This window comes from Vicia villosa, linkage group LG6 (genome assembly GCF_029867415.1).
Source record: "Vicia villosa cultivar HV-30 ecotype Madison, WI linkage group LG6, Vvil1.0, whole genome shotgun sequence".
NCBI lineage: Eukaryota > Viridiplantae > Streptophyta > Magnoliopsida > Fabales > Fabaceae > Vicia > Vicia villosa.
In genome coordinates this window covers 164,318,668-164,331,173 of record NC_081185.1, presented here as the reverse complement: position 1 = coordinate 164,331,173, position 12,506 = coordinate 164,318,668, and the positions used below count along the sequence as shown (strand labels likewise).

General features: G+C 29.3%; 1 protein-coding gene across 1 annotated transcript; it reads right to left on the bottom strand.

Annotated features, from left to right (window-relative positions):
• Nucleotides 1-4,968: 4,968 nt before the first annotated feature.
• On the bottom strand, nt 4,969-12,506 carry LOC131610985 (ABC transporter G family member 39-like). Its single transcript, XM_058883094.1, has 20 exons — nt 11,979-12,506; nt 11,525-11,645; nt 11,362-11,450; nt 11,190-11,274; nt 10,801-11,091; nt 10,497-10,587; nt 9,451-10,351; nt 9,041-9,201; nt 8,822-8,925; nt 8,569-8,734; nt 8,393-8,476; nt 7,949-8,067; nt 7,534-7,866; nt 7,148-7,438; nt 6,967-7,050; nt 6,737-6,870; nt 6,417-6,644; nt 6,118-6,289; nt 5,538-5,792; nt 4,969-5,448 (listed from the first exon to the last, which is right to left on the bottom strand). Exons 1-20 carry the CDS (start codon nt 12,353-12,355, stop codon nt 5,179-5,181), a joined length of 4,356 nt encoding a protein of 1,451 aa, XP_058739077.1. The 5' UTR covers nt 12,356-12,506; the 3' UTR covers nt 4,969-5,178.

Sequence of the window (12,506 nt, the reverse complement as noted above, 5' to 3'; positions counted from 1 at the left end):
TATTTTAATAATTTAATAATATAAAACAAAAATATTTTTATGAAACTAAAAATTAAGTATTAAAGAAAAGAAGTAGATAAAATATTATAAAAAAAATAATTTAAAAATGAAAATAAAGATTAATTGATATGATAGTTTAAAGTTTATAAGTATTTTGTTTTAAGATTTTAATAATATAAAATAAAAATATACTTTTAACTTTATTTATAAAACAATTTTTTTCATTTGTATTAAAATATTTATTCTCTATAGTTATTTAAATTCGAAATGTACAATAGGGAGTTGTTATCTATTTTTGTAATGAATTTTTAGATTTTATTTATTATTATATGACAATTATGAAGGTTGATAAAAATAATATAGTTATAAATTAATATTTATAATTTATTTATCATTAATATATTTTAATTGAAAAATATTTTTATAACTTCTTCCATTACTTTCCCCCTTTAAATAATCATAGAATTGATTGTTTATAAAACTATTCATTTTATAAAATTTAATTCTTACATAACTATACATTAATTTTAATAATTCCGTTATATTTTTATTGAATTTATTGTTTATAAAACTCTTCAATTCTTTAACTTTAATTTTTACATTTTATAATTTTATTTTTCACTCAATATTAATATATTTAACCCAGAAATAATCTTATTTAAAGATTTTTTTAACAAATGTTTTTTTGTATTATTAACCTCTGAGCTAGATTAGATGATCCAATATATCAAATACTGATGGTGCAAAAAATATCAGTCTATTTAAAATACAACCTCAAATAAATTTATAAATTTTTTATTAACTTATTTTAATGTCTAATGATGCAACTCCTAAAAAATATTTTATATAAGAATTCTCCTAAATTATTAAAATATTTATTATTTTTTTAATGTATGAATAAATAACTAGATCTTAAATTTATGAATATTTTTATACGACAAAACAATCATTAAATAAATAATTATGTAATAATTTCAATATGATCTAATTCTAATATTTTATTGGCACATTATAGATTTTATAATTAAAAAAATAATTATTTTCTTAAAAATATAATGAATAAATTAATGAAACTTTTTAATTATAAAGAATAAATTAATGAAAATAATTAAATTTTATGTGATAATTATATAAGCATACAATTAGTAAATTGAATAGTTGAGATTTTAAAAATTACTATTGTCATTTTATATTTTTAAAAACAATTTATCAACCTTTGAACTACTCATCTATTAATTGTATTAATATCATATTTTAATTTCTATTAGTCTACATGCTCTTTTTCGATGTGAGTATAAATATGTGACTTTAGTTTCAGATTTTTAATTTTGTGTTACTCTTCAAATATATATGATAGTTTTTCTCTTCTATTTCTTACTGTATAAATGTGTATTCATTATTAATTTTATTTTTGCCACAGGGTACAAGATGATTTATTTGTTAATGACACCTCATGTAAGTATTTTGATGTTTTTAACTCTAATATTTACCTTCGTCCAAAAATGTAACATATTATTTTGAGGTTTAAAGATTATATTTTGATGTTTTACTCAAATATTTATCTTTCAACGTCCATCCACAAATTTAACATATCATTATTTTTATATAGATTTCTGAATGTATTTTCATATTCACATTCAAGGAATTACCTTTCAGTTATCCCAACAATAATTATATTTTTATAATAATTTTTTCTAGGGGTTTCATGTGTCATAACTATCTTAATGAATTAATATTGTTTTGAAGATAATTTTATGTTGGTCTTATATGCAAGCAAGTAGAATAGCTATATTTAATAAATTACTACTATTATAAAGATAATTGCAGGTTAGTCATATATGAAAGCTGGAGATACCAACAATATGATTCAATTTCTAATATTATTGAAAGATTATACATATTAAGTATATTACCTTATTGTTTACCAGTGATTTCTGACAAACAATTGCTAGTCTTCCAAACTCTATAATTTGATAACTTACAGGATCGACTAGATTGATCTTAGGACACGTGTCTTAAGTTTTGGCATTCTTTAAGTTTGATCCACAATTGAACATTATTTTGACTTATAAAGATAAACAAGATTTCTATATAAAAGAAAATATTATTATTTAAGTAAAAGGACTAAGCTTTCGACTATGAACACTGGATGAAATTTAAAGGGTTGAATTTAAATGTACGCAAGAATCATAAAGTGCAGAAAAGTAGAGGTTCGATAGAAATGTAACAAGGTCTGGCTTAAAGTAAAAAAAATAAAAGACAAAAGACTGAATGACATTGATGAAAATGTAAATGACTTTAAATGATAGTAATGGTGTTGTTATACATACATAATCAGCAAACTCTTTTCTCTCGCTCCGGTACTTCGAGTATTTGAGTGATTTTTTTTGTATACAATGCAAAACACACAAATCCTAACATCTAAGACTCCTATTTATAATAATTCGACCCTAACGGTCTTTACACAAATGCACGCCACGTTCGATATTTCAAATGACAAGACCTTCTGATGATACCACGCGTCTTTCTGGCGATAAGGAACTAATTCAAATTTTAAACTTTCCCGCTCGAAGCTTTGAAATCATCCAACGTAGCTGTCGGAGTAAACTTATCCATATTCCAAAAATATCTCTATCATTCATTTGATTTGGATTTCACTTCGATATATTAATTCCTCTTACAAGTATAAATGTAAAATAGCTTTATGAAACCACATTTTATGCTAACTTGTTTAAAACATGACATCCTTAAATCACCTTTATGAAAGGTCGAAATTTCCAGCTAACACTTACGTTGCACAGTCATTAATGTTTTTTTCAAAGAATGTATTATATTACCATTAGTATTGAACTTTCAAAAATTTTAGCATATTATATTTATGTTTCAGGTAAAAATTTATATTATTTACTAATAATATATCAATTATATTAGTTATAGTTTCACATTTAAATATAATTTATTTATTTTATTATAGTTTCATATGTATTTATCAATTTTATAGTTTTCAATTCTATATGTAAAAATTTATAAATATAATATTTTGTTTTCATTTGCAGCTTTTTCTTTTGAAAATTCACACTAAAATTTAAATATAATTTTTAATGTGTTTATTACAATCTACAATACATCTTTATTTTTTTTAATATATATATATATATATATATATATATATATATATATATATATATATATATATATATATATATATATATATATATATATATAATCATAATTATATTATTTATTAAATTAATACTATATTAATAACTAAAATAAAAATAATAATCATAATAATAATAATACTGAGCCAGTGCTATAAAAATAATAATAATCATAATAATAGAATTTAAATTATAGAAAATTATTGTAATAAAAAAATTAAATTTGATTCAAAGAATAATATTTTTCTGGTTTTTAAAACATGTTTATTTGATTTTAGGAACCATGTCCCAAAATTGTTCTCATAATTGTTTATTTTTTCTTTTTGAGCAGGAAAACAAAATATACATGTTTTGGAATTATAGGTCAACTTATAGAAGATTTGTTTTAAAAAGTGTGTCTAACCACCCATTTTGTTTTTTTGTGTGTGTAAGAAAATAAAATATACATGTTTTAGAATTATAGGTTAACTTATAGAAGATTTGTTTAAAAAGTATGTGCTTAATCATCCATTTTTACATGTATTTGCACTCATTTTTACATGTATTTTGATATATAAATATATAAATTAATTGTTCTTATTAAATTTCTCATATTTATCCTCCGATACTAAATGTTTTTAATAACAATAACATCTTACTAGTTAGAAATTTGTATAATTATGTATACCATTAATAATATATTTTATTTTTTTTAATTATTTATTTAACCAATAAATGCGTCAAAAATTTTAAGAGATACTGAAAATATATAAGAATATTTTATTTTTATGTAAAAATTTAATTTTGTAATAAATATTTTAATGATGATAATAAGTCATTAAAACATAACTAATAAAATAAAAATAATAAATTTGATGCAAAAAATAACATAATAATACCACCAAACAAAATTATTCAAATAAAGAATTAAATTCAACTACAATGAATTGAAGAATTCAATTCAATTCAATTTTTTAATTTAGAGGAAATATTTTAATCATAATAATGAAAATTAAAATTAAATAAAAAATAATTTTAATATAAAATATCTTGATATAATGTAATTGTTACAAATTAAAATAAATAATAATAATAATAAATCTTAAAGTCTTATAGTTTTCAATCCTAAAGTACCCGTGCGATGCACGAGTCAACCAGTACTTTCAATTTGAAAAAGAGCGTTCGAAAAAATATTAATTCTGAATCAGGAGGGGAAATGCATTGGAGTACCGATGTGTACCATGCATCCGAATGTACAGTAATGTACCTATCTTACCAAAAACAAGTCATTTATGGATATTGTGAGGAAAGTCGTGCAGGCTTTTACGATCTATTTTTTACTTCCCAAGAATCAAGATCAAGTTACCATGGATTCACTTTCTAATGGAAAAACAAATATTTTGAATCTTTTAAAAAGGAATGATTAAGTAAAATGTAAATTAAAATGTAAATTCAATATTTTTGGTATAAAAGAAAACGGGATTGGCGATTCTTCGATATTGAATCAAATCATATGTACAAATTATTCTTAAAATTATTATTATTTAATGTATCATGTTATTCTTATAAGCATTTTATTTTTTTAATAGTTTAACATACGATTACTAATAGTTGAGTAAGTGGTTATTGATAGTTCAATAAGTGATTATTGATAGTTAAACATGTAGTTACTGATAGTTCAGTTGGTTACTGATAGTTCATGGTTAATGATAGTTTAACATGTGATTACTGATAGTTATGTATGTGGTTACTAACCAAAAGTTAGTTAAGCAGTATGATCCTATATAAAAGATGTAACACTCTCAATTGTTTGTTATTCTTCTCTATTTTCTTCATTTTGCAAATAACTTGTAATTCTAGTTGTCAAACAACTACTTCTTCATCTATTTATTTATCTACTCCTATAGATAAGATTTGCTCATAAAGGAGATTCCTAAAGCTTTATTTATTGAATTAATAAACGAATACCTATACCACCAATAAGAAAAAATAACATGTAACTTTTAAGCTGATATCTGGTTTTCCTTATACTATGATACTATCTTTTCTGAAAGTTAAAGAATTTGATGCCAAAGGCAAAGACAAATGCAAAGAGGACAACCCATCCTATATGAGCAACAGCAACTTGTGGAAGGAAATCATGATTATAACCCCAACTTTGTTTCAAGAATTCCTTCAGCTCCATGCTTCCAGCTCCTGGTAACACTATTTCTGTACTTTTGTCACCTAATTGTGATGTTATAAGGCCATATAGTGTCCATGCAACAGGAGAAGCCCAATAGTACCATCTCCACCATATAGGAATTTGCTGTATACCATATGTAAGCTTCGATATTAAAAACAATTTAATTCACTTTCAATAAAAAAATATAGTTCTCAAAAGCGTAGATGACATACCATCCTAGGAATGATGAAGCCAGAGAATAAGTTCCAAAAAGTCATAAAGAAGGCCATGCAAATGGAAGCAACAACTCCGTCTGGTGTTATTGCGACAAGCATCATTCCGTACAATGTGAAGTAGATAAAACTCATTAAAATGTAGTAATAAAACCATAAAAAGTTTGCCACTTTCCATTCAAACCCAATCATGGGGTAAAAGATTAGTACGTAAATGGCTGTTTGAATTGCATTATAAATTGCCTCAACTGCCACCTGCATTATCAATTGTTTGCTTTTAGTATATCTTCATTGAATAAAACAAAAAGAAGTTTGTTAGAACATGTGAAGATTGAGAAAAAATTGTTTTGGTTTCCTGTTCTTAAGTATTGCAGGAACTTTCCTGCATAAGTAATATTGAATAAAACAAAAAGAAGTTTGTTAGAACATGTGAAGATTGAGAAAAAATTGTTTTGGTTTCCTGTTCTTAAGTATTGCAGGAACTTTCCTGCATAAGTGATAATAGAAAATACTTTCACAAGCCAAATAGATTTTTGTTTTGTCTAAAGTCAATTTGATTACTCTTTCTTTACTTTAATACCTGACCAAGTGCATAGGGTAATGCAGAATATAACCCTGCTGCTCGTTCTCGATAGAAGACAGCTCTTGCAATAGAAACAACTGGTTGCACCGCTGAAGAATTCGTTGCGCCAAGAAAAAGCACGGCAGAGTACATGCCTCCCAAAAGATTCAATAAATCTTGTTGTGTTTTTCTGCCAAAATTTTGGTTTGGCAAAAATTAAAGTGAATATATTAATGAAGTGAAACATAACTTGTTAGAATAATAAAACAAACCATTGCTAAGGAAAAATTGAATGAATATGCATTTTTATGACTTACGTCTTTTTGGCTTGCTTCCAAAATATTAGACCAAACAATACTCCAATGAGTATGGTCATGAAGAATCGAACGACATTATATTGAGAATGTCTCCAATAGGACAAATTTTGTTTCCAAAAGTTAGCTTTGCATTGAACAAAAAATGATTGTGAATATTTGGTTGGGAAATACAAGTCCTTCGAATCCGGTGCAGGAGTACTGAGCTCCTTTATAAGTTCTTGATTCCTTCTAGAGAAAGTACAAAGAAAACAAGATTATAAAGCTGAAAATGTTGTTGCTTGCAACTTAAGCAAACTTAGTTACAACAAAAAAAAGCTTACTCGTAAAGGGTAGAGTTGTTATAAATCTCTGCAAAATCTACATCTAATTGAGCCTCAATTGAAGCGGAGCTGACCTCAAGCATCCATGTGGCCGGATTATAACCATCTTTGATCTTTTGTACCCCTGAGATAGCCTAAAGTTTGTGTAAATTAGGTAAATCTATTAAGATCTATAATGAACACTTAAAAGATGGTAGACGTGTAAAAACTTTAAATTTTTCAATACTCACTTCAAAATATTCTACAAGCTTATGCGAGTAGCGACCAAGAGGCCCGGCATAGATTACATGCCCTCCTCTTTTCATCAACAATAGCTATAGTAACAGAAATCAAATTTGAACATACTCAATGATAGTCAACCAAGGAAATAAATAACATTGAAACTTTGAAGTATGGAGAGTATAGACTTGCCTCATCAAAAGCTTCAAAAATGTCTATGCTTGGTTGATGAATTGTGCACACAACAGTTCTCCCTGTGTCTACCGTGTTTCTCACGGTACGCATAACTATAGCAGCGGCTCTAGCATCGAGGCCTGAAGTTGGTTCATCCATGAAGATGATTGAAGGGTTGGCAACCAGTTCCACAGCAATTGTAAGCCTTTTCCTTTGTTCTGTTGACAGACCATCCACACCTGGAAGGCCCACAAGAGCATCTCTAAGTGGTTTAAGCTCTACCAACTCCATAACTTCTTCGACAAACATCTACATCAACAATAGAAATAAAAAAAACAAAATCCAATTTGTATTAACAACAATTGCATCAAAGACATAAGATGGCAAAGCTTGTACCAACCGACCTTTCTAGTTTGTGTCTTGACATCTGAAGGAAGACGAAGCCACGCCGAAAACAGTAGTGACTCATAGACAGTAACATGTGGAGAATGAATGTCATTCTGTTCGCAGTAACCGCTTATTCGAGCAAATGTTATTTGGCTCTTTTGGTAACCGGATATGCTGATATTTCCTTCAATATATCCACCTGTTTTTCTTCCAGCTAATACATCCATGAGGGTTGTCTTTCCAGCACCGCTAACACCTACAAGTGCTGTTAATATTCCTGGTCTGAAAGCACCACTAACATCTCGTAATAGTTGAAGTTTATCCTTATTGACTCCTTGAGTCTTCATTTCCTGATGGCATAAAAGTTATAAGTATAAGCTTATCAGATTTATACTTAGTTTAAAATGAAATGCTTAGAATTGAAAGACTCACTGCTGGCATGTCTACATAGTAGTTTATATGATTGAATGCCATTGAAAGAGGTTGAAATGGTAGAACCATTCCTCTTTTCGGTTCATGGTTTGATGAATTCATAGTTTCCAAGTTGGTACCTGTTTTTAATCAGAAATAATTAGCAGTGTTAAATAACATATTTCCGTTAAATACATGAGAACTATTTGCAACTATTGATCAGAAAAGAGAACTATGAATAACTAAAATATTCCTGAAAAGAAAAAGGACATGTACTGAAAACTTTGGAATATTTAAATATATCAAGAAATGCTGCAACTAACTAACTAAAACTTGTTTAAGAAAAAAAATAGTGCTTCTTAGTATGTAGTTTTATACACACTTCTATAAATGATAATGAGATACACTTAGAAGAATCACCAAGAAATTATTAAGGTGGAAATATACTAATCTATAGACACGAACCTCCAAGGGGATGGTGCCAAGAGGATGAACTTTCATTCTTCTTCTCATCTTCATCCGCAGTGACTGCTTTCGAATCACCTAATGCTGAAATTTAGTGAAACGTTATAACTGTTTAGCAACTGAGAAAAACTATAGAATTATAGGCGTTGAAAATCAAAAGAATACTTATAACTTACGATTCAAATAAGTTAATGCAAGAATGAAGAAAAGGTTGAAGAGAAGAGAAAACCCAACCAAGGCCCCAATGCATATCCAATACCAATAATCTTCTGTATACAGGCCTCTGGATTTGAGAAGTACTTCTCCAACTGTTGATGCATCAATTCTTGTGTCTGTATTTGGCTGCAAAAGATAAAAGAGAGATGATATTTAATAATTCTTAAGTTCATATCATATATAATAGCAGTAACGAAACACTTAAATTCTTACTATACTCCATCTTTTGTCTAAGAATTCATTCATTGCTATGGCATTCTGGCCGTACATAATAGGAGACATGTAGTATCCCCAAATCATCCATGGCTTAATGTCATCTACAAGCAGGAAACAAAATATGTTGCAATAAGTATTTGTTCGAACTATAGCTAGTGCAAGTGATTGATGTGTAGCGTGTGCAAGTGTTGTAAAAAAAATGGATCAATTACTTACCTTTGGCAATAATGAACCCTCCGAGCACAAATACCACTAGCAATGTCAATGTACCTAATGAATTAGCAACAACTAGTGATCTACCAACTGAGGCGACGGACCGAAATAAGGAGAGAGCCATCTGATGAATGCCAAACAACGCCAAGAATTGTCCGAAAAATCTGATCATATAGACAAGAAATTATCATTCCATTTTCTAAATACTGTTGAAACCAAAATATACAGATGTACTAACATAAACACCAATTCGGACATAATTTAATAAAACCGAAGTAACTGAGAGTAAATATAGATGTTCATGTCTGACACTGGGTTGTGTCAGTATCTAATACCTATGCAGGTCCAATTAAGGACATGCCTTCAATTTGAAATGTCTCTTAAGGAAGTTGATAAAAGTAAACTCATATTACCTGCTAGCAGAAGGAGCAAACCCAATTGTATAATAGGTAAGGACTATCCATATCAATGATTCCAAAAAGGAGATAGGGATCCTAAGAATCCATATAGGTAACGCAAATGCCCATGCAGGGTAAAACTTGAAATCCCTTTGTTTGTAGAAAACAGGAAGCCTCGAAACTGTCATGGCTAGTTCTGCCAACCCATTAAACATCACATTTATCAGAGTAAAGAATAGTGCACCGTAGAATTTTTGTCCATCTTGAACAGTTCCAACCGGCATTTTTGTTCTAAAGAACACAGTAAAAGTAATAATAGACATGATTGTTATCTGTACTGTTTTGAACACATAAACAAAAGCATTCCTCTTCATAAGAAGCCATTCTTTTGAAAAGCACGCCATAAATAGATCCCAATTTGAAATACCATACTTTTCTTTCACTAATGCAGCTGGGTGAGTTAGTCTCTTATTATAAGGAACCATAAGCTCAGTCACAAGTTGCTCACCGATATGAAATGAACTAAAAGAATCAACAAATTCAGGAACCGAAACATATCTATAAGGTTCATCTCTTCTAGACCAGTATTGTTCTTGATCTTTCTTGGATGTTACTTCTTGTAAGAAATCAGCGACACCTTTTCTATCAGGACACCTAAAACCTGTGTATTCAAAGAAGTCTAGCACGTTTTCGCGTGGACCTTGGTAGACAATTTGACCTTCTGAAAGTAGTATAATATCGTCAAATAGTTCAAATGTCTCAGGCGCTGGTTGTAAAAGAGAAATGACTACAGTTACATCCATTATATGAACCATTTGTCTCATGAACTTGCATATTTGAAAAGTAGTTGAACTATCTAATCCTGTTGATATTTCATCCATAAAAAGTGCTTTTGCTGGTCCTACCAGCATTTCCCCTACAAGTTACAACAGAAGCAATTAGTACAGCTTCATAAATAACTACAAATGCATTTATGAGTTAATTTATTTATCAAAAGTGTGAGATTAAAAATTTAAGAAGTTCTGATTGTTGATTTAGAATGTAATAAAAAAGAATAGAACCTGTTGTTACTCGCTTCTTTTGTCCTCCAGAGATACCCCTTCTCATTTCATCACCAACCATAATGTCAGCACAAATATCCAATCCAAGCATCTGTTAAGATGATAAAATTCAGCTTTTACAAAAGTGGATAAGTTTAGATAAACAACTTAATTGATTTTCATAGCATAATTGCATGTCAGATAAGTGCCTATATATAAGCTATTTTAAGAAGATAAAAAAGTCAAACTGTTTTAATAAGCTACCATAAAAATAAGCTTAAAATAGCAATTCAACCATATCCAAAATAGAATTATAGGCACAAACCTTGAGAACATAATCAGTTACAAAACTGGTCTTTTGGCCTGATAATGCAGTAGCCTTCATGAAAGCATCAATCTCAGGGTCTGGTTTGATTCCAGCTTCTCTCTCCCTTCTTGAGAGTTCCATCAGCATTTCATACCTATTGCCAACACCTAAACAACGTGATGAAAAATCCAATGTCTCTCTTACAGTAACTTCTCCATAGTGAATGTCATGCTGACTAATATAAGCACAAGTTTTTGCCGCAACGAATTCATTTAGCTCATGTCCACAATAAGTGATTTTCCCAGAAGCCTATTCATACCCAAAAACACACCTCATTTGATTAAAGTAATGAAAAGCCACTATTTAATGAAACTGATTTAGAAAAAGTATTAAGAAAAGGAACAAACCCTTAAATTAGGATCAAGTTTTCCTGCAAGTGCAAGAAGCAATGTTGTTTTCCCAGAACCTGGTGGACCCAGAAGGAGTGTCATTCTGAAATTACCATTTACCACATGAAATCATATAAATTGAATTGTACAAATAATGCATGAATCACATAAATACAAGAATCTATAATACCTTGAGGGTTTCACAATCCCACTAACATTTTTGAGAATCTGAATCTCTCTTTTCTTTGAAGGTGCAAGACGAAACAATCCCAAAATGTTCTACCATAACAAACAAATAAATAAAACTCTCAAATTTACATAAATCTAATTGTGTTAGATGAAAAAAGAAGTACCTCGAAAGTATTGACGGTGACATTAAGAAGAGTAGGAAGAGCTCTACTTCCAACATACACATCTCCCTCCACACATAAATTCTCATATCGAACTTCAATTTTTGGAATCTCAATCCCCACTCTGTATATTGTATTGCATTACAATCACAAATGTAAACACATTCATCATGTGAGAATGACTTTAATATGATAATAGAGAGATTTCTACTGCTCCAATACTCGAGCAGTAGACAATCCAATCTCTTGTAGTACAGTTTGATTGATTATTGAATATTTTAGTCAACAATCAACCAACTACATATGATTTGAAAGATATTTAAGTGGTCCATCGGACCGCTAGTTAATTGTTTGAAAATAGTCCACAACTAACCAGTTATTCAACACGTCTCTGAGTAATCGGTTGGTTGTGGAGTGAACAAGAAAATCCAAAGAAGGGTAATATGATATGACAAACCTGTCTTGTCTATCTCTAAGTTTGTAGAGGAATTTATCATTATCTTCTTCAACAATCTTGAGGATACTATCCAACAAGATTTTCTTATCATGTAAACTAAGTTTAGCAACATCAACTTCATCATGCATAACTTTTCCATTTTCAGCAACATGTTTCATTACACCTTTTCTCATACGCTCAAAAGTAGGCAACCGTTCAATGGCTGCCCAAGTGAGGTGATATTCATCATCTTCCAGTGTATGTCTGTCGCTCCGCTCGAACACATCCGGAAGAGCCGTGGTTGTCGCCGTCCATACGTCCCGGAAACTCGTCGACGTCCAACTCCGCCGACTGCTAGTTGATATTGCCACTTCATCCCTGGTCAATGCAGATGCCATTTTAGTAACTAATTACCTAAAACAGATAATGCATATTTCTCACTTTATTTGTAAAGTGGTTCAAGTGAGACTAAAGTTTTCTATGAAGGAGGATGGTGAGAAACTATGGTATTAGAGGGGATATATTTTATGCGTGATTGTGTTGCTTTCA

Coding starts and splice junctions, on each gene's coding strand:
- LOC131610985 (XM_058883094.1), bottom strand. CDS start 12,355: ATGGCATCTGCATTGACCAGGGATGAAGTGGCAATATCAACTAGCAGT. Junction 10,352..10,496: donor AAAGAAGCGAGTAACAACAG/GTTCTATTCTTT, acceptor TGTAACTTGTAG/GGGAAATGCTGGTAGGACCA. Junction 5,449..5,537: donor GCTTCATCATTCCTAGGATG/GTATGTCATCTA, acceptor TATGGTATACAG/CAAATTCCTATATGGTGGAG.